Source organism: Cylas formicarius, unplaced genomic scaffold (genome assembly GCF_029955315.1).
Source record: "Cylas formicarius isolate icCylForm1 unplaced genomic scaffold, icCylForm1.1 PGA_scaffold_3__17_contigs__length_32017465, whole genome shotgun sequence".
Lineage (NCBI taxonomy): Eukaryota > Metazoa > Arthropoda > Insecta > Coleoptera > Brentidae > Cylas > Cylas formicarius.
The window spans coordinates 29,319,240-29,342,724 of record NW_026844326.1 but is presented as its reverse complement, the minus strand read 5'-3'; the positions used below and the strand labels follow the sequence as shown (position 1 = coordinate 29,342,724).

General features: G+C 38.4%; 2 protein-coding genes across 3 annotated transcripts in view; one reads left to right on the top strand and one right to left on the bottom strand.

Annotated features, from left to right (window-relative positions):
* Positions 1-23,485, top strand: part of LOC132699885 (uncharacterized) — a 63,063-nt gene that overhangs the window by 28,381 nt on the left and 11,197 nt on the right. The window lies entirely within an intron of this gene.
* LOC132699396 (sodium/potassium-transporting ATPase subunit alpha-like) lies at positions 818-22,665 on the bottom strand. Its single transcript, XM_060666068.1, has 11 exons — positions 22,445-22,665; positions 18,301-18,539; positions 17,914-18,152; positions 17,693-17,858; positions 12,971-13,303; positions 11,090-11,343; positions 10,491-10,791; positions 6,645-6,853; positions 3,070-3,751; positions 2,849-3,017; positions 818-1,284 (listed from the first exon to the last, which is right to left on the bottom strand). The coding sequence occupies exons 1-11, from the start codon at positions 22,636-22,638 to the stop codon at positions 1,035-1,037; spliced, it is 3,036 nt and encodes a 1,011-aa protein (XP_060522051.1). The 5' UTR covers positions 22,639-22,665; the 3' UTR covers positions 818-1,034.

Sequence of the window (23,485 nt, the reverse complement as noted above, 5' to 3'; positions counted from 1 at the left end):
TATCTACACCAAATCGTGGATTCAGTACACTTTGCGTAGCTCCGTGGTTAGGGCGTCGGATGTGAAGGTCTCTGGTTCAAACCTGAATGCAGGTCATTTTTTTTTCTCTTTAAATATTTAATTTTATTATATTTTTACGCTCTGACTGCTTAAATTTGGTAAATTATTGTAACTGAAGTTTTTTACTACGAAAACTATAAACATTTTTCAATTTAGGAGAAATATTTATTTCTTTTTCCAAGTAACGCGGGTGACATTGAACGTTTTCAAACTTTTTTTCCCATTATAAGGATTTACAATTTATGTGTTAGATATATTTGAGCAAATGCAGCGTTGCCAGATCTACAAGGAATTAAAACCAATTTTATTTTTTCAAATGGAGCAACCTATATTTTCTTTCAAATTCGGATCCTTTGGAAAGTTATTTAAACTTTTATTAGTATTTACATATAAATAGTTGTTACATTTTTCTTGGGATTTACAGAAAGTGGTATTGTTACCTAAGATTCACATGTTTAAAAAGGATTATCGAAGGAAAAAAAGCTAACATTTTAAAGCCATGTGGGATGATCGCCAGAAATAATAATTAAGTTATAATTAACAAATTTACTTTGTCGTTTAAGTGCTTATAAGCAAAGATGTTTTTTTTCTTGAGCACTGCGTATTATTCTTAATAAATCAGTTCTAAACTGCAAATTCAGATGAGTCATTTTTATATACCATCTCCACAATTAATAAGCGGTATGCGATTTTTTACCTAGAGGGATAATAAAAACTTAATTTTTTTGGTACGCATATATCTGTACCAAATAAAACATATAAGATCCATCGAAAAATCTTTGAGAGCTACATTCTCGATTTTAAGTCTAATGCATCTACCCAATTTTAATAGAAAAAGGCACTATTATACAGTTAATTAAATTAAATATTTTTTTATCACTGGACAAGGGGAAGACAACAAAGGTGGTCACCGACATTAAAACGCTCAAAGTCAAACTCAACTTTTATTAACGAAATCCCTTCACGGAATAAACCTAATAGTAAGTCTCTTTGTGGAAGAACCCCCTTGGGAAACTTCGGATCATAAACTTGCGAAACTCGTCGTAAACCACGATAAAGAGGCAAAATGGCAACGCCGGCGCGAACGACGCCACTGGGATCGCGTCGAAATCGAACACCCTGTTCAAACCCGGGCAATAGACGAAGAGCAGGCCGAGCATTATTTGGAATGTCAGGCCCGTGTTCAGGACGTGATTAGTCATGCCCTGCTGGAACAGCGACAACCTTGAAACAAGTTACGTACTTGTATTGTGCGAACCTGGCGCATGCACCAAAAAGTCGACAACGAACGCCTGACTGCGGTTGCAGGCACTTATTGTACGACCACAAATATAGTGCATTTCGCAGGACTGTGGTTAAACCCATCCAAACAGATGTTAAGTAGGTCTTATCTGAGATAGACCGGAATGAACATTTGTAGAAACATGAAATTTTTATTTGAAACGTAAATGCATCGATTTAAATTTGATTAATCATTAACGCTGCGGGGTATTTTCGAATAAGTAGAAGCGAATATTTTAAAATAAGGTGATATGTATCGTTATTAAGAGTATAATCTATGAGGTTAGTGTCAAAATTTCCCGGCCTGACATAAATGCAGCTCCAGTATCACGATCAAACTTTTTCTTCTTTTAAATATATATCTTAGTAATGTCGTAAATAACGCAAATTGAGTACAGAGCAGTCATAAAGTTTTTGACAAAAGAAGGGTTAGCACCTAAAATTATTAAAGAAAGGCTGGATGGTGTGTACGGCCAAAGTTCTCCTTCGTATTCTGTAGTGAAAGAATGGGCAAAACGTTTTCGAATGGGGCAGGAGTCCCTTGAAGATGATTCAAGAACTGGTCGGCTAGTGGAGGTCATAACGGAAGGTATCGTTGCGATTGTGGAAGAGGTGGTATTGAGTGATCGACGTTTAAAGGTCAAGGAAATCTCAGAAATTACTAAGCTTTCTCATACAAGTGTTCGTCGAATCCTGCATGATCATTTAGGTATGCATTAGGTTAGTGCAAGATGGGTTCCTAAAAACCTTTCGGCTATTAAAAAACAACGCCGTGTCGAGTGTGCGCGGTCTTTTTGGAACTCTGTGGGTCGGAATCGAAGCCTGTGATAGAAACTATTGTGACGGGAGATGAAACTATGGTTCTCTATTATCGAAAAAAGAATCAATGGAGTGGCATCGTAAGGGTGAAGCACCTCCAAGAAAATTCAGAGTCTGCCAGTCAACAAGAAAGGTGATGGCCACGATCTTTTAGGATTGTGAAGGAATTCTTTTGATAGATTTTAAAGAAACTAATATCAGTGTCAATGGTAAATATTACACAACATTATTACATAAATTGCGACACTGCATACGTGTAAAACGTCGAGGAAAAGTGACCAGAGGCGTGCGTATTTTGCACGATAATGCTCCTGTCCATACTGCTGGTGTTGCACAAGCTGCCATTTCATGCTGGGTCCAAAAATGGTTGGGTGGAAGATGCATTATTTTTGTCTGCCGAAAACGCCAAAGATTGCTGGGCGAGAAAGATCGAAAACATACTTATTTCCCGCTTGTTAGTGTAGGTAGATAAATTCCTAGGGCGATCCTGGCGTGCTTAAGGGTTTTGGAATAATAAACTTAATCACGGGGTCGGTTGTAAAAGCACTATATTTCTGGTCCAAGTATAGTAAAATGTTATGGAAAAGCCATCACCCAGCAGTATTCTAAAGATCAGCCCCACTATCTAGAGAATCACTCGGAATGCTATCAAAACATTCGATGAATAAATATCAGCCTCTTTGCTCACCTTCGCGTTTTGCACCTCAGCAAATCCCCGATCTGCGTGATCACGATCGACATGAAATACGACGCGATCCCTTTCCTCGTAAGAATCATCCGCATGGAGTGACTCCACTCCTGCCCGTAAGAGTCGACCAAGTCGTTCACCGTCCTGTCCTCCCACTCCTTCCTGATACCTGCGAGCATAGAAACGATAACGCGGTTTTCCCCAAGTCTCTCCCCACCCACCAATCAACCTATCCCAGAAGAAGCCGTACTGCGCCATGGTGTAGAAGTAGCAAGCGAACGCGGAGCACACCTGTATCATCCCGATCTGAAAATACGACGTCACGATCAGCCTCCGGTTGATGAGCTTGTCCTTGCCCGGATCCCTGGGGTTCCTGTTCATGATGTCCGCCTCCGGCTTCTCGTACGCCAAGCTAATGGCGCCCCACAAGTCGGTCCCCACGTCTATTAGCAGGATCGCGATGATGCTCAACGGCTGCGGTATATTGAGGAGGATGAGGAAAATGAACGGCGCGATTTCCGGCACGTTGGCGGTCAACTCGTATGCGATGCTCTTCTTCAAGTTGTCGAAGATGAGCCTTCCCTCCTCTATGCCCCTGACGATGCTGGCGAAGTTATCGTCGAGCAGGATCATGTCGGCAGCTTCTTTCGACACATCGGATCCGCTTATACCCATCGCGATCCCGATGTCGGCCTTCTTCAAGGCCGGGGAGTCGTTGACGCCGTCACCCGTAGCCGCGACGACCCTGTTCAATCTCTGCAAAGCTTCGACGATGCCCAGCTTTTGTTGGGGCGTCGTCCTCGCGAACACTATCTCGTCGTGGTCTTTGAGCACCTGCTCGAGTCGCGAGGGTTCCATCTGTTTGAGTTCCGAACCGGTCACGACGATCGAGCTCGAGTGACTCTTGAGATAGATCGAAAAGTTATTGCGCTAAGGCGTCTACAGAGTGGCCAAATGAGAATGCAACGTTGTGAATCTCTGCTACGACGATTAGTTTGGGTATTTTTGTTCCATTATTTCAGCTTAAATTGTAGATCTTTTCTTCCTGATTCCAAAAACATGTAGTTGATTAACATTTCATTCAGCCGTTTTTGAGATATTTCAGTTTAAACATAATTATCATTCGATTTCTGAACAATAGACATACTGTTTAAAAATGGTCAAGTCTGCCTGGATAGCAACCATATTATCTGTGGTTGCAATTGTTTAATAATAATAATAATAGTAATAATAGCACTTTATTTCCAACAGGTAACACGACCCAATTACAGGAAATACTAATCATCCAATATATATACCAGGGGACGTAGTTAAATCTACTAATCTTATAACTTAAATATAAAGAAGGAAAGAATGAGAAAGAAAAGGATGAGACTTATACTTATACGGATAACCCGACGCCAATCGAAGTAGCCGAAGTATGGCCTGGAGACCATCATAATATAAATCGCAGTACGATGATAGTTTGTTGAAGGTAGCAGACACATTGTAAATAGGGTTTTGAAAATGGATATTGGACCTGAGTAACTGCGGTAAGAAAGTTGATTGATGTCTCCCTTCCAGCCGCGGCACATGAAAACCTAATTGTTCCAGAAGAAACGGACAATCGACTCCGTAATGAACTAACTTATAGAGAAATGAAACGGATTGCAAGTCTCTGCGCAAGGTCAGGGGCAGTATAGCGAACCTTCTTAGTAGAAGATCGTGATCAACTCCCCTCTCAGGATAGGAACCATCCTCCCTGAACATTAGATACTTTAGTAACCTTCTCTGCACACTCTCATTGGACTGAGTGTGGCAGTTATAAATTGGTGACCATATCAAGGAGTCATAGTCAGTTAAATAACAATTTAACAGCAGCTGAACTACAAAAGTGCCTGCAATTTCAAATGACGAATCCTAAAATTTGCATTTCACTGGAAACCATTTTAGTAACGTGAGGTACAAAAGAGAACGGCTGGTCAAATAAAATCCCCAGATCCTTCACAGTGGCAAGTCTAGTCAGGGCAGTACCATCCATATTATAATTAAAGACTGTAGGAGTTTTTGTGCAGTGGTAAGAAACCACATTACACTTGCTGATGTTAAGATGCAATTTATTTTTAGTACACCACTGATCGTCTATAAATATATTTAACAGAAGAGGTCCAAGGTAGAGGCACGCCAGAAGTTGGAACAAAAGGAACTGATCTAAACCCCTCAATCTCAACAAACTATCGACGATTCACCAGATAGGACCTCAACACTGTAATCAGTGAATCAGAGAAACCAAATTGTTGAGATGCTTTTTCAATCAGTAAGTGATGATCTACCTGGTCAGACGCTTTGTGGAAGTCAGTTTACATAACGTCAACTTGACCCTGCTTGTTCAGGGAGTCACAGACATACGAAGACAACTAATCAAAACTGAAGATCTGCAGCGTAAGTTATATAACTTAAGATATTTCGAATGGATTATACTGAGGAAGAAAAACGCCATAACCTCCATTATTTTCGATACATCGGGAAGTATTTCCTTTCAATTTCCTATCAATACCCGAGATGATAAAATCGGTGTTTAGATCTTGCAAAACGATATTAAGTCTTTCTCTTATCACTTGTAAACTTTCAGGCCTATTTTAATAAATTTTATTTTTTAAATTTCCTCACAAAAAAATGTCACGAGGATTCAGGTCGGAGCTGTTGGCAGGCCATTTAAAAGTTCCTTCCCTACCTATCCAAAACCTATATTATTTAGATAATCGGTAACTGGTTGGACATTATGTTGAGGTGCGCTATCCTAACTGGCCCATTTTCTAACTGTTCTATTTAAATATCACTGGCCATTCAAGGATCCTCGGTATATAATTAACCGACCTTCGTCCTTGGATTTTCACTGCCTGCATTTTGTGTAGATTATTAGTGGACCAAAAATGTTTATTCTTTCTATTAAATACAGCTGCTGTTGTGAACGCAGCCTCATCCGTAAATTTTGTTTAGAAAATTTCCATCTTCTTGAGATCTTCTATACATTTCAGTGCAATATTCGGGCCTCTGCCTGTGATGTTCATCAGTCAAATTTTGCACTGTAAGGAACTTATACGGGTGAAACTTCTGATATTTTAGAATTCGTTAAATTTTACTACAGGACTTTCGGGATAATATTTTAATTCAGCATTTTCTGAAAAATATGAATTATAAAAATTAAGAAGTCAAGTATAATAATTTACCTTGAAAGTAAAGTACTAGATATATTGAGGTCTTCATCAAAATTTCGGTCCTCAAATTGTTTAACTATATTTTCAATTGTATTTATTGGATATATTTATATATATTTGTCTATATTCTCCATGCACCCTTGCAACATTATGTCGGTTTGAATAATATGATTTTATTATTTGGCGTTTTTCTTCCTCAGCATAATCCATATGAAATATGTTTAAGTAATTTTACTTACGCTGCAGATCTATAGTTTTGATTAGTTGTCAAAAATAGAACATTGTTAAAACAATTGCAAACATGGATGATATAGTTGCCATCAAGGCAGACTTGACCAATTTCAAGCAATATGGCTATTGTCCAGAAATCGAATGATAATTATTTTTAAACTGAAATATCTTAAAAACGGCTAAATAAAATGTCAATGGAATCAGAAAAAAAATATCTACGATTCATTTTGTCATTTTGGCAGCTTGCGATCGTCGTTTGTTTTTTCTGACATTTGCATAAGATAATAGAGCAAAAATCTTCAAACTTGAAATTACAATTTTTTTTCTATCTTTCAAAATTAACCCTGTAGATGAGTGCCAAAATGTACCTGTGACGTCATAAGGGTAATGTTCTCGACGCTGGGCTGCAAGTGAGGTGAAATGATGCCGACCTTGCGCGCGATCGCGGCGGCCGTGATAGGGTGATCCCCGGTGACCATGATCACCTTTATGCCGGCACTCCTACATTTGCTGACCGCTTCGACGACGGACGGCCGCGGGGGGTCGATTAAAGAGAGCAAGCCCACGAATCTGAGCCCTGAAAAGCATACTTCACGTTGTTCTATCTAATTCGAAAAATATGTAGATATGATATCCGAGGATATGTCACCGTAAATGTCCGACAGCCGGCGATATAAATAAATAAACAAAACCACAATATAAACTTAAGTATACGAATTTTTTGCATACAAAAATATGAATCAAGCAATAAATCTCAAAAAAGAAAAACGATAAAAAAAACAATATTAATTGATTAACGATCTGGAAATTTAAAAGGGCCACGTAATCGGCTAATCTGAGGGTATTTATTAGTCCAACAGATGTATACGAGACGCAGCTTTAGCTTTTACACTTCTTTCATACTGACAATTGAATCGTAATTCTATGGCGTCCTCTGTCAAGTCTGCTGTTGTGGGGAAATCCTGATCTATCACCATAAAATCTTGCAACTTGTAAACGTAATTGTTGTTTGAAACTGCTTTATCCACTCGCTCAGTGGCTGATCATCTTCCAAGTCCTGTTCGCATTCTGTCCCGGTAATAAGTCCTGCATGACGATAGGAGTGTTGAATTGTTTCTGCTGTTACCTCTTTCCAAGTTTTACTAATAAAGTCGACCGCATCTAGCATATTAATGGAAAATGTGCCTTAAAATCTTCATTTGAATTAAAACGTTTTTCGTGTATCTCGTGACTCTTAAGACTTTTTATTAGGCTCTGGTCCATCGGCTCTAATACACTTGTTGTTTTGGCTGGAAGAAACGCGAAATCAATATTCCGTAGATTTGAAACATATGTTATGTAAGTTTCCTCCCTTTTAATCCTCCATCCCGTGTCCGTATCTCCTCTTCAAAAATTTGCGATGTCATCCGTGCAGACTTGTTTGCCTTGTAAGTGACCGGTAAATGCTTGATGTTATTAAAACATCGTGGGCTAGTTCATTTTCCGATCACGACTAGCTTTTGTTTTTCTCTGTCACTCAATTTGGCAGCTACTAAGCAACACTTGATTTTAATGGCACAATTAACCTTGTTCGGCGGTAACTAGGAGTACTTTTAGCAAAAATTACTTCAGAAACGACTTTAGAGTATCTTCCTTAAGAAACACAATTGCCTTCTAGTGTACTTCTTATTAGATTCAAGAAATTGTTCACTATTCACTACCAATCAAATTTTGTGTAAGCCTGTTCGGACCTATACGTGTTTGTCGACATACACCGGTGAAGGACTGAATTTATAACAAAACCAATAATTGTTCAGTGTCTTCATTTGGTGTCTGTCGACATTAACCGGTGTATGTCAACAATCATTAATTTCGGCCTTTCATGGTAACATATATATTTTAAATACATACACAGAAAGAACGGAATCATTGGCGTAACAGTTATTAGCTAAGGGACGCCAATGCTTTTGATAGCGTTAATCCAGTAGGAGCTAAAGTTGCGATACTAATGGCAAAGGTTAACGCTCGGTGTGTGCAATACAAAACATTCCCGTGCCTTATTATGTTCACTTTTTGCCTTAAAATCACTCGATCAATTTCCTCCCCAAGCCTGACATTAGTTGCACAACACCCTGTATGTTATTTTAATTATATGCAATCATAATAACATTCTCATTTTATTATATACATATCTTATTGAATAATCGAACTAGCTGACGTTTCGCCAATTGTTGTCTTCTTCAGAGATTAACTGAAACTGGCTCGCATTGTACTCGGTACCTGCTTATATATTGTTTGAAGGGGGGCGGAGCTAAAGGAAGCGAATGTAAGTTCTCTCGGATGACGGATTATTATATTGGTGACAGGTCAACACCTAGGTCGCAGTGAAGATTGTATGGTTGCCTAATAAAATTTGCTATCCGGTTTCGTGATTGTATTCGGCAACTGCAGATGGGTTTATTTGTCGTAGTCTTAAGGCTCTTTTATGTTCTTCGAGCGTAGGGAATTAGTCATCAAACAATATATAAACAGGTAAAATTGGTTCATAGATATAAGAAAGTGGCTAACTGATACGAGTTAAGGAAAGACCCGGGCAAGCTGTAAAAATGAAATATGGCAGAACAGCTCCGTACTTTGCTTAGAATTTAATTATTTGGGGTTTTGTTAGGAAAGACACTAAACAATATTTATTTATTTATGTTTAAATCTAAAAAAAACTTCGGTTTCTATAAGTTTGAGGATATTAGAGTTAACACGGGAAAAAACGTTGTTACGACGAATCGCAGATTTCAGTTGGTGCCAAACATGTTCAATGGGATTAAATATACAGTGGTAGGGTGGAAGCCTTAAAACTGTATGCCCTAGTTTTTTTGCATAATTATCACAGATGTATTCCTTTTGTAGGTTCAAGCTTTGTAGAACCTCAATTAATTGCTTTTTGGTATAATCTTAGTGAAAATAAATGTCGTTATTATAGATGTACTTTTGGATTGTTGATTTTGTGTCACATGAGGAAGGGGTTTTAGTCAATTGTCTACTGTGATAACTTGCATTGTCCATTACAATTACGCTATTAGGAGGAACGTTTGGAACTAGTTTGTTTTTAAACCAACTTTCAAATAAATCATCGGTGGTGTCTTCATGGTAATCCAGAGAAAAATCTTTAATATTTTTCACAGACAGATAAATTCCATTTGGAATCCAACCATCTTTAGAGCCAGCATGCAAAATAGTTATTCTTTTACCTCTTTTTGATGGCGCGTTTGTTTTACACTTATCAGTTGAGTCAACCCAACCCTTTTCCGGGGTATCATAAGTGTCGAACCAGGTTTTATCCAAGCAAATAGATAGATATTCCAGTCGCCATTTCTAATTCTAAAACATTCCATTAAAACTTCACTTTTGTCAATTTTTTTCAATCTAAAACCCATGTGTCGAATACAATTCCATAAGGTAGTTCTGCCACATTTGACACCGGTTTAATCTTTTTCAAGCCTCCTAATTAAGATATCTAATGTAGGTACGCTTTGTTTCTCGTATAACTGGTAAATTTTGCGCCGTATTATATCTAGATCACTTTCATCTACACTGGAGAAATTGTCAGCATCGCTTCTTTTTTTTCCTCGCTGAAATGGGATTATTCACAATTTTCCATACAGTGGATGTTGGAATTTTCGTCAATTTGGCCGTTTCTTTTAAAGATGCATGCTTTCTGGCTCCACGTTATGACTTCCTTAGTCTCAATAGAATAATGTTTTCTACATTTGGGCGGGAGCATCTCCTAGAATACACTAGACTCGCACATATTTTGCGTAATTCGCACACGATCCAACACACGCTGTATTACACACGAAATAAGAATGATTACTAATATACTTAAACTAAGTAGTTTACCAAAGCAAAGAATGTTAAACACAGGTAGGTATACAATTATTTTCTATTACGGACCACAATTTTACCTGAATTTAAATTCCAAAACTTTAGGTAATAATCTTGTTGCATTGTATGTTAATGACCACCCTTGGATAATCCCATTCAAAAGCAAATGGTCACTTTCTTATATCTATCATACCGAGTAGAATGCGAGCCTGCTTGAGTCAAGCTCTAAAGAAGCAAACTGGATGATTGGGGAAACGTCAGCAAGATTTGTAAACAGTACCACAATAGCCCGTGGGAGTTTCTTTGGAAAAAAATATATTCTCACTTTGCCAGTAAGTACATAATAAAAACGGTACCGGTCAGTGGAAAGTCCGGATGCTCGACGTCGAACTTATAGTCGTAGTCGTAGTCGGGCAAATACAAATCGGCAAAGCCCAAAACCCTCTCCCCCTTGCGACCCATATTCGCGAGAGCCCGCGCTATCGGCTTCGCTGTCCGCGAATTGACCTTCAAAGCTTCGCCGTCCCGCAGTATGGAGGCGCAATGATCGAGCACCTTTTCGGGGGCACCTTTCATCACGACCAGGAACCCTCCGGTTGGTACCCGGTGAACGGACACCTGGTACTTGTTGGAGGAACTGAATGGAATTTCGATCACCTTGGAGTAAAGCCCAGTCAGAAGTCGTAATCATTCGCCGGTATAATACGACCAAAAATATAGTGCATTTATGGCTTTGACGTTTTAAGAATTTTACAGTAGTTTAACCGAAGGCCTTCGCAGGTAAAACCCATCCTAACAGATGCTTATTCTGCATTAAGTAGGTCTTGTGTGAGATGTTTCAAGAGTTGCTCGGCGAAAAATATTGAAAACATATTTATATCCCTCTTGTTAGTGTAGGTAGATAAATTCCTAGGACGGTCTTATTTATTTATCTATATTTCTGGTCGAAGTATACCTTTGGGAACCTCTTCCGCGTTGTCTCGATGTCGACCAGCTTGTCCATCAGCATGAGGATAGCCGATTCGCTCGGATCGCCGATCACATTGCGAGCGTCGTCAAAATCCGCCCGGCTACACAGAACGGCGACGTCGCACAACGCCCGATACGCGACGCTGTCGACGTCAACGTCGTCCCAATAGTTGAGCACGTCTACTTCGGACGCGTCGTAAAACACGCGCGAGGCAGTCATCTTGTTTTGCGTCAGCGTCCCTTGAACGAGTGCCATTTCATTCTCAAGATTCGTATAATTTTGCGGCATTTCGAATGGTATTAGACAAAAACTTATTCAGGAAAGTGATAATGTCTCACCCGAAGAAATAATTAAGAAGTGTATGGTGTACGGTATCGCCAAAGATAGAAGTAATACAATTGGTAGTCATCGGTGGATGCTATAGATAAACTGAATGTGAACGCTAACATTTGTTGGTTATGCCACATATGAAACTACTCACTTATTAAATAATTATAAAAAGTAATAAAAAGTCAACAAGGATCTTTCAAAGAAAGAATCTCTGATTGTTAACATTGTCGTAGTCTCACTTTAGGAAGGCATCGATATAAAATCCGAGAAACTTTGTTAAAATTAAACAATTTTAGAGTTGAATTGAAAAAGACACTGTTCTACAAGAGCTGAAAAAGGTAATTTTAAATGGTTGGTCTAATTGAAACAAAAATTTGAAAGAATCTCCTTATAAATCCGAATTGACACTTTCAGATAATTTAATTTAAAAGACAAATCTTTTAGCTTGGTATTCAGTTATCTTGAGAATCTTTATTTTGGCCAAGAATGTGCACAACTAAGAGCCCAAGAATTTGAAGATTTCTTTAAAGAATGGGAATTTATGCATGTGATTACTTCACCCACAAATGTCCAGTCTAATGGTTTCGCCGAAAAAAATACATTAAAACTACTAAAAAGACGTTAAAGAAAATTTTAGATGATAAAAGAGATATTAATATGACTCTTCTACACTATTGATCAACATCTCTTTTTGAAAACATTTCACCAGCGGATTTATTCATGTGTAGCAAATTAGGAAATTATATTACAATAACTAAAACATGATTAATCGCATTTATTATAAAATAAAGGAAACAGAGTATTACTAGAACGAAGTGTATGTGCAAAGACAACCAAAGAGGAATCGGTTTCCTGGTGTTGTTCTAGATAAGGTTAGAGATACAGACTATAAAATGCAATTGGAAAATGGTTCTGTTTTGATTCGAAATTGCAAATTCATAAAGAAAATTAACCGCTTACCAGAAAACTATTGTCAAATTGGGGATTACATAGAGTTGGAGACTGGGAAGAAAAATATGGATGATAAAACGGGAAATTTAAATGAAAATAATTCAGATAGACCGTGCGATACTCCACAGGACTTGACAAATTACACCGATAATGAACTTGAAAATACTGATAATCGAAATTCTAGTAGTGTATCTAGTAAAACGTCTTCCACCGAAATCATTAAAATGGTTGTAGAAAATAATAGGACGCATATCTAAACTTTCATCCAGGTTTGAATAGTTGAAATACGCTATCGGCGATAGTGGGACAGCTTAGTACTAAATCAGACACAAGAACAAAAACAAAAAGCCTCATTTTAATTTTGCTGCAAATTTAAATTGTAATTTATTCTGGCATCAGTTTGACAGGTTTCTTCCCATACACTTAATTGTTCAAACACCCTGTATATATCGTAAAATAAATTTGTAATTTATTAACCTGTACTGCTGAAACAAAATTCTAATCCTTTGGTTAGTTAATGTTGGGGACGGAGGCTACAGAACTTCCTATATTTGTATTTTGATAAAGTAAAAGTCCGATATGTACCGGTTTTATCCGAACAGATGACGTCGCACGCGCCGAGCGTTTCCAAAATTTCGAACTTCTTGATCAGGCAATTCTTGCGGGCCATCCGTTTGGCGGTCAAGGTAAGGCATACGGTGAACGCAACGGGCAAACCTTCCGGCACCTGCGCCACCACGATCGCGATAAAGTACGTGAAACTTTGGAAAAACGTGTAGCCCTTCGCCATCGACATCGCGAATAGCGCGGTACCGATCAAACATGCGATGACAGATATGACCTTGACGAAAGCGTTCAGCTCTTTCCTGAGGAGGGTCTCGTCCTTGACGATCGCCGTAGCCAAACCCGCGATGTGACCTGCGTGAAAATTTACGTTTATTTTTTAATAAAAGAATGAAAATAAGCAACGAAAATTATTACTGACACGACGAACCTAAGCCTAGGAAAAAAATTATGACTGCGAAGCGCTTTGTTCGCTACCAAAACGCTACGAACATGAGCCTAGATCACTAGACACACCCGAACAGCTTGCTTGACAATATAGACAATCCTTGCACATGTGCTGCCACCTGCACATCATAATAATAATAATAATAATAATAGTCTTTATTGAGATATTTTAAATTATTGCACAAAGTTTAGACAAAATCACTTAAGACAAACTAATATTACAATTATATTATAATTATAATTACAATAATAATAATAAAACAAGTTATAATGATAATAATAAGAATCTAAAAATGCATTTTTGGTAAATTACTAATTTGTTTGGTACAGTAATTCCAATAAGTGGACGTAAAAATTGACACAGATATTTAATTTTAAGCCAGTTTATCCCAAATATGTTTTTAGAATTTAGCTTAAGATTGTGTTTTTACTATACAGAAAAAGACCATTAAGATCCAAGTTAAGAATAGCTTCGACGTAACATACTTAGCTGAGTTAAATGTATGTAACAGCTGGGTGTCATCAGCATATGAATGAATTTGAGAAAATTTGATTTCCTTATACATATCAAATGTGTACAAGAAATACAACAGAAGTCAAAGAATTGAACCCCGTGCCACTCCCGAAATAAATGGGGTAGGAATTTTGATATTTCGTGATCCCCTCCGATGGACGATGGACGTAGAACAGAGGTAGTCCTACTACTGTCACTGACTCAGAAAAATCCATACATAGGTTTCAAAAATGGTGTAACAGCTATTAAAAGCCAAAAAAGCGAACTAATACTGAAAAAAAACTAGAAATCTTTGCACAAAATTACATATGACGTGGAAGAACTCTCGTTACTTTCAAGAAACATTAAGTGTCCGAAAGTTCAAGCAAAAGACTTGACGTTCGACAGGAAGTTATGCTTCCATTCCGACGGAATGTTTTGGGTTCAAACCCTATTGCACTTTTTTTTTTCTCTTTAAATATTTAATTTTATTATATTCTTGCGTCGTGGCTGCTTAGATTTCGTAAATTATTGTAACTGAAGTTTTTTAGGACGAAAACTATAAATATTTTTCAATTCAAGAGAAATATTTATTTATTTTTCCAACACAGGTGAATTTATGTTTTAGATATAATTGAGCAAACGCAGCGTTGCCAGATCTACAGGAAATTAGCAGCAATTTTATTTTTTCAAATGGAACACCCTGTATTTTTTTTGAAATTCGGAACATTTTAAATAACTTTTGTTAATATTTGCCCGTAAATTATTCCCGTGGTAATCGTAAAAAAAATATTTGGATTTACGCATGTGACGAAGCAAAAAAAGTTGTACAATGCATTTAGTATAGTTGGCAGATATATTATACAGGATGTCACGAGAATGTGAGAAACTATCCTTTAAGCGGTCTATGGTGTGTCTAAAGTCTTTGAATTTGCTGTAGAGGTGTTTTATAATATAGTTATTGTATAAATACAATAAACACAATAATAAATTAAATGACTCGTACAATTCTATACCCGGGTAACCACCTCCGCTAGATCCCCAGACTTTTCATATTACTCATGGGATTTCACTTAAAGTCTGTTGATAGATATAAGAAAGTGGCTAACTGATACGAATTAAGGAAAGACCCGGGCAAGCTGTAAGAATGAAATATGGCCGAACAGTTCAATACTTTGCTTAGAATTTAATTATTTGGGGTTTTGTTAGAAAAGATACTAAACAATATTCAATCAATTCAATCGGGGTCCGTACGACATTTTAGAGGACTGTGATGACATTCTTTGATAAATTGACCTTTCTCTTTCCATCAAGGGAAGATTAGAGAGAGGGCAGAGTCGGCTCCTGGGATGGACTTGTCTGGTACACGGACGGGTCCAGAATGGGAGATCTGGCCGGAGCTGGAGTGTACTGCGAGACAACAGGATCAAGCTTGTCGGTCCCTCTGGGTCAGTACTGCACTGTGTTTCAGGCGAAAATTTTCGCTTTATTGATGGCGGCCAGAGAGGTGCTTCGGCTCAACTACGGAAACAGGAGAGTCTTCTTCTGCTCGGATAGTAGGGCTGCACTCATGGCGCTGAAGTCAGTGCGTACGCGCTCCTTGTTGATAAAGGAGTGCAAAGGGGTACTGAGGAGGGTGGCTGAGGAGAGAAAGGTCACGTTGGTCTGGGTCCCGGGTCACACCGGTATCCGGGGCAATGAGGCAGCGGACGCCTTAGCCAGGGAGGGCTCCTCGCATAGGCATATAGGGCCAGAGCCCCGCTTGGGGATCGCCCCGTGTGTGAGGCGGGGAGCTCTCGAAGCCTGGACGAGAGACCGGACCGCGGGGGGCTAGAGAGTTGCTCCGGGAATGAGGCAGGCGAGGCTTATGATGGATGGGCTCGCCCTTCCTCGGACCAGGGAGCTGCTTAGACTAACCAGAAGGGAGTGTAGAGCACTAACAGGGGCCTACACAGGACATTGTAGGCTTAGGAGGCATCTTTGCTTGCTAGGCATTGGAGACGACCCGGAGTGTAGGTGGTGCATGGAAGGGGAGGAGACCCCGTATCATCTGCTCACCGAGTGCCCTGCCTTGACATGGGCAAGATTGGGAGTCTTCGGAACGGCCCTGATCGATCCGGACTCAGTGCACGGTATTGGGCTAAAGGAGTTGCTGACCTTCTACAGGAGGGGCGGCATTCTGGACGCCCTCTAGAGCGGCCTGGGGGCACAACGGGCCCATCTGGTGGCCTAAGTGCTTGGACGCCCGCGAGGGCGCCCCCCTTTAATACTAATACCAATACCAATACCAATTACCTACCAAATTACTTAAAATTATTCACATAATATATCAGTACCATTATCGCTATCATCGCCTGTTCTAATTATTATTTATTTGTTCTATATTATTTGCAATATGGATATACGATTGTTCTGCTTTTTCTATATGGTTAACAGAATTTGCCCAATTTTGTGGAGGGATGTTAAACACTTCGGTTTCTATAAGTTTGAGGACATTGGAGTTAAAACATTATTACGACGAATGGCAGAGTTCAGTTGGTGCCAAACATGTTTAATGGCATTAAATACACAGCGGTAAGGTGGAAGCCTTAAAACTGTATGCCCTAACTTTTTTGTATAATTATCAGAGACGTATTCCTTTTGCAGGTTCAAGCTTTGTAGAACCTCAATTAATTGCTTTTGGTATAATCTTCGTGAAAATAAATGTCGTTATTATACGTGTAGTTTTGGATTGTTGCTTTTGTGTGACATGAGGAACGGGTTTTAGTTAACTGTCTACTGTGATTACTTGCGTTGTCCACTACAATGACGCTATTAGGAGGAATATTTGGAACTAGTTTGTTTTTAAACCAACTTTCAAATAAATCAGCGGTAGTATCTTCATGGTAATCCAGAGAAGAATCTTTAATATTTTTCGTAGAGAGAGAAAGCCTATTTGGAATTCAACCATCTTTAGGGCCAGCATGCAAAATAGTTATTCTTTTACCTCTTTTTGATGGCGCGTTTGTTTTACACTCATCAGTTGAGTCAACCCAACTCTTTTCAGGGGTATCATAAGTGTCGAACCAGGTTTCATCCAAGTAAATAATCAGCCTTTGTTGTTCTTTGCAAATCCTAATTTTTTGTAGATATTCCAGTCGCCATTTCTGAATTCTAAAAGATCCCATTAAAACTTGCCTTTTGTCAATTTTTTTAAATATAAAACCCATGTGTTGAATACATTTCCATAAGGTAGTTCTGCCACATTTAACGCCGGTTTCGTCTTTTTCAAGCTTCCTAATTAAGATATCTAATGTAGGCACGCTTTGTTCCTCGTATAAGTGGTAAATTTTACGCCGTATTATATCTTGGTCACTTTCATCTACACTCGGGCAATTATCAGCAGCGCTTCTTTTTTTCCTCGCCGAATTTTCCATACAATTGATGTTGGAATTTTCGTCAATGTGGCCGTTTCTTCTAAAGATGCTTGCTTGCTGGCACCACGTTCAATGGGAGTCGAATAAACATTGTTTATAACTTCCTTAGTGTCAATAGAGATACACTAGGCTCGCACATATTTTGCATAATTCGCACACGATTCAACACACGCTGTATTACACACGAAATAAGAATGCTTACTAATAAATTTAAACTAAGTAGTATACCAAACCAAAGAATATTAAACACGGACCATAATTTTACCTGAATTTAAATTAAATTTAAATTAAGTAATAATCTTGTTGCATTGTATGTTAATGACCACCCTTGGATAATCCCATTCAAAAGAAATTGATCACTTTCTGATATCTATGAACAGACCATACCCAAGACAGTGTCGTCGCCGCATCTGATCACCACCCCACGGCCTCTACCTTCGACCACACACGTGCCATAGAACACTAAATTCTTCGTCTCCATGGGGTCTTCGTGGGTATACTCCGAGCCTCGCGATTGGGCCATCGACTCTCCCGTCAATGGACTGTTATCGACCTAGCTCAATGTTCGTCGTAAAAAAATCCGCATACGCGAACTTTGGCACCGTCACCTTCAGGTTTCGACTCTCGAGTATCCTCATGTCAGCGGGTACCATATCACCGGAGACAATTTCCACCACGTCCCCAAGCACCAGCTCCTCGCTGGGCAGGCTGTACTTGGAGCCCTCCCTTATCACCTTCGCGTACTTGGGAATCATTTTTTTGAAGCTTTCTATGATGGCCGAGTGAGTTTGTTCCATGTAGAAGCCGACCAGGCCGGTGATGGTTGCGATTCCAGCGAGGATCGACGCTGGGGGTCATGAGTACGTTAAGTCCGTAGAAAGAAGCGATTTTTACCAGCGCTTCCACATTTAATTGTCAAAATTAACTCGAATTACAGAATGTACTTGAAATATTACTGTTTGAAAGGAACCATGCCAACACGCCCACATTCTTACCCAACCACAGCGACTCGGGACCCGCGTGACTCTCGTCGTACAAGGCCGTCACGATGTATTCCACGTAGCTGAGCATGCTACCCGTCCAAATTAAGGTGTTGAAACCGCCGAATAGGAACTTGGCCAAAACCGCCCACTTAGACGTGGTCTCAGATGGAACCAAGCAATTGGGACCGTTCTGGATGAGCAACTCGTCTGCTCTCCACTTGGTCAGGCCGTTCTCCAAGTCGGTCTCGTATCTAATGAAATAAATTGATTAGATTTTGGTCCTTTAGGCAATTCAAATGAGAGGCAAGGCTTTTACAAAACGGCAAGCAAACAAAACACTATTCGTAAATTATGTGTAATTTTCCTCCATTCAATTCTATCTCTTGCTACATTTCTCCAATTAATAATCCTTCTCTGTGTTAAATCTTCCTCCACGGATTCTTTCCATCTTCTACTTGGTCTTCCTCCTCATGATCCTTTACTTCCATATTATTTTCCACCCTGGTGACGTGCCCTAGCCATTGTAGATTGGTTTATCTCCAAATTCGTCTTTCTCTCCCAGCCTGTGTACCTAGTTTCTGATGGTTCTTTTCATTGAGGGCCATGTCTGGGACCACTGTCTTGCAGTCCTTGTCCTTTGAACATAGAATTTTATTACAATTGTTACATTGCTATTGCAGATCCAGTTCCTTGTCCTCTTCACATTTTTTGGTTATTAGTACTCCCAAACACTTACATTCATTTACCTCTTCAAATTCATATATCTTGTTAGTCCCCACTTGCTTGCTTGCTCGTTGTACCCAGTATATCTGGTCAATGTCCCATTTAAGTCGCATGTCCCGGGACGTGTGGAGGATATTCTTAGGATATACGTTAGCGTATATACAAAGGATATACTGAAAAATACATCCCAGGGATATCCTCTGAAAGGATGGCTTGGATACTGGGATAGAATGGTTGTAGTCGTACATTACCTTTCCAGTATTTCTCATAGGCTGTTGGAAATAACCTAATAATTAAGTAAGGTCCACTGGAATATCTATACAAGGTCCTATATCCTCACAGTCGGATATACTAACGACGTATCAACTAGTATAACTGGATATTCTTAGTATGTCCTAACAAACAATTACCAATAAATAACATCGTATGTCCTTGAGACGTCTTAAGGATATCCCGAGGACGTTTGACGCACGTCCTTGTGTTAATTGGGCAATAATCATTCCAAGTGTTCTTCCATTCTGTTCTTTCATAATATATAATTTTTCTAACCCATTTTATCCCCCTTTTTAAAAATTGGTTTTATTATCGCCTGACTCCAATCCATTACTTTTTACTTACCCTTTGAGGTAATGAGGATTTGTAAACCTTAGACACGGTTACGGATATTTCCTTCTTGGATTTAGAGGGATTTTTAAATCTTGGCAGTCACGCATCAGACCCGTAATGTTAGAGCGCCGAAGCGAGGCCATTATCGTCTAAATGCGCCGGATCGCGTAAAAATTAAGTCTCGATGGTGCGCTAGAGATTTGTTGGCCTTCGGGGGTTACAATTTTGATTAATACCTCTGGCATCGGTGTGATCCATTAGGGTCACGTAATTTCCGCATTTCTGCCGAAGAAATTACTCTGAACTGCACTGCACTGCAATTTCATATACGGGGTGTTATCGATATAGCGCCGCATAACTTAATGAGCGAATTTAGACCCCACCCCGATGACGAATTGATATTCTATTCGGTTCAATTCTGATGCGAGAACCGCATTCGCTACGCCCTCTAGTGTCTGGGGGAATCAGCAAAAATGGCGGAATTTAAATAATTATAATATACAGTGTGTCCCATTTAAGAACTGTACATCCTGGTAAAATTTTGTTTATGGTTCGATTTTGATAATTTTTTTTATTGGATAGATCTCTCAAAAACGCGCTATACCTTATGTTTCTTATTACGTCAATCTGAAGTCATGGCTAACTGGGAATAATTTTTTTGATAATTCTTTTGTTGGACAGATTTCACTGAAAGATACTAACGATTTCCTTTAAAATACATATGATCAGAGAGGATTACATATGAACTAAACAGACTTTACGCCGCTGTATTTTCTTACTTAAAACGGATTTTTAATTCTCATCTAGTAATAAAAATAACACATATGACATTGGCATACTGTTTCGACAGTCAATTCTGTTTCCATCTTTCGACTACTAACATTTATTAATGCTGTTGTTTTTAGACGATACTAAAAAGTGTTTTTTATTATTATTTTTAAATTTTGTATAATTAAAATTTGTAAGATCTTAAAATCACACACAAAATAATCGTTATTTACAAGGTTTACAATATTTTTTTAAACATTAAAAATTTTGGTCATTGGTCTACTTTTTCTAGGTAGTCCTGAACACGAATCTGTTGTTATATTCAATTTGAAGAAATCTCTCAAGGTACTTCAAAAACTGTATCAGTTAGCCAGTCGATGTTATACGAAAAACAGTTTCATTTTTCTTTACTAAGATCTATGCAGCAAAAAACAATTATCAAAATTGAGCCATAAACAAACATTCTGTATTCAAACTTCATGGAAATTAGTATAGTTAAATTTTATATAGTCCGCTTTATTCTTGAAGAAATCCCTAATAGCCCTTCTCGATATTAGTTCCAGTTAGCCATTAAATAATCTCAATTAGTCATGACTTTAAGTTGAAGCAATAAGAAAAATCAGGTTTTAGTGCATTTTTCAGAGATCTATCCAACAAAAAAAAATCGAAATTGAACACACTGTATAATAAAATGCAAATATAACATAAGCACAATTTTCAATATTTCATATTATGATTTTTTTTTTCAAATATTTTTGATTAGTTAGTTAGTTAGATTAGACACCAGATGCTTGTTTCACGAGGCTAGGGATTTAAAAATGAAAGGCTATAGGTGTGTGGTGTAGCGGTGAAAATGTCCTAAAGCCACAAAGCATTAATGACATTACCACAATGTATATAAAATTAAAAAAGATTTGTTTATCCTGATGACATTTGAGTTTTTCGATAACATTAATATTGATGATCAAATTGCTACGACGTAGAAAAATTTAATTACGAAATAAGTAATAATTTAAAGAATTTTAGTATACATCTAAACATTAGAGGTGTTAAGTCGAATCTGGATAGGTTTTTGGTTTTTCTTCAGATATAATCGTGGACACTGTAATATATTAATTTTAACAGAATGTCATAATACATATTTAATTGCTAACTTCAACCGGTGGAATTAGTATATCTAATTTAATTGTAATCATCGATAAAGATGTACAGAAACTATAGGAGATGGAGCCAAAAGTTAAATACAAAATTTAGTTGGAGTATTACAAACCCTCAATTTATTTCCACGTTGTATAACAAAACATTCTCAAATTTACAAAATATTAATAAGGGAAAATAATTCTTCATAACTGGGAAATAGGTTTTGAACTAGATGTATTTAACTTACATTATTTTTGAAATATCTTTTTCTCCAAAATTTAAAAACGGATGTGTTATTTAATCCCGCAAATCAAATACTTTTATTTAAAACGAAATTAATAAAAGAAATCTATCATGAAGTGTAGAAACTACTTATCAAATCAAAAACAAAGACACTAAAGGGTTACGTTCGTAAGAAAATTCATCGAAATGGCTAGAACAGACTCTGGCAGTTTTTACGTTAATTGGGTCTGTCCGTTTGGAAGCCATAACCCAACACTTTTGAATATTTTCCTGATTAGGGAATCGAAACAGCTTCAAATCGCTTGAAACATGTTTTAACCTGTTATCAATGGTACAGCCGTCCACAGAACAGAAAAATAATTAATCCAAACCACAAAAAAGCACTGAAATTCTACGAAAACCGAAAAACACAGCACAAACAATGAGATTTGGTTAGGAATCCCTCCAAATCAAGCTCCGCCTGACGTCAGTCACGTGACCCGTTGGTTCCGCCTACATGCGTAATGTCATATTTTTGTTGTATCATGGGTCTTAACCATGATTCGCTTTTTTTATGGTAATCACTTTAAAGGGAGAGTGTTGGGGTTTCTAAAACACCATTCACATCGCAATCGCAATCAAGTTAAATTTTGAGCTCAAAGTTAAGCAGACATTATTAAAAGGCATGGCGAATAACCTGCTCTCCAACTCGTCGAACGTCAGCGTGTGGTCATCGATAAACACATCCTTTTTGAACTCTTCCAAGTCCTTTTCGGTCCTTACTTTCTTCACCGGCCTGAGGTAATGGACGCCGGTGCTGCTCAGGCTCACTACGGACGTCACCCTGCCCCTGCTCCTGAGAGTCGCCAGCGACGGACTCGACTTGCTCATTTTCGCTTTCGAGACTTGTCAAATTGACGCGACTTCCGAAACTAACAAATAAATTTTTTTTGGCGGTTATGCCAGAAAACGCCACCTGGTGGTAAGGTAAGCAACCGCAATCGCGTCACCTACGGATTCATGCCTAGGAAAAGTCCTTTTGAAGGACTCCAAGTTTATTAACCCCGATAGCACACAATATCCCCAGTATATCCGGTCGCATGTCCCGGGAGATGTGGAGGATATTCTTAGGATACATGTTAGCATATATATTAAGGATATACTGTAAAATACATCTCAATGGATAGCTTGCGGATTCATTGTACACGATGATATACTACAGATGAGGATATCCTCTTAACCCATAATGGGACAATTAGAATGGAAACCTGAAAAGCTAAATTTTAAACAACTGAGAAGGAAAATACTTAGTTACATCGACGTCACTGTTGGCAAGTCCTAAGAAAAACCGAATCAAACCGTTAAAATCAACTTTTTTTTTTTTGACACGAACGAGACAAGAAACGCTATTTTAATAAAAATGCCACAGAAAATACGGTTCCATCTAACACTGTTCGGCTGCAACCAATGACGCAACTACTCGCGGTCGTGCCGCGCCGGACTCGCTCGAGTCTCGTCCGCTTCTCCGCCGTCTCGTCGTTCGCCATCTTTTCCGCCTTGTTTTTGCTGGCGGTATAAGGTATACAGCGTCTATTTTGAGTATTTGGGTGCTGTGCTTACCACTGTCAGTACTTTCATTTCAGTTATTTTTTTCTGCTATTATTATTACTGAAGAAATAATAATAATTGTAAATAATATATAACATATGATTTGATAAACTCTAAGCTGAACGAACCA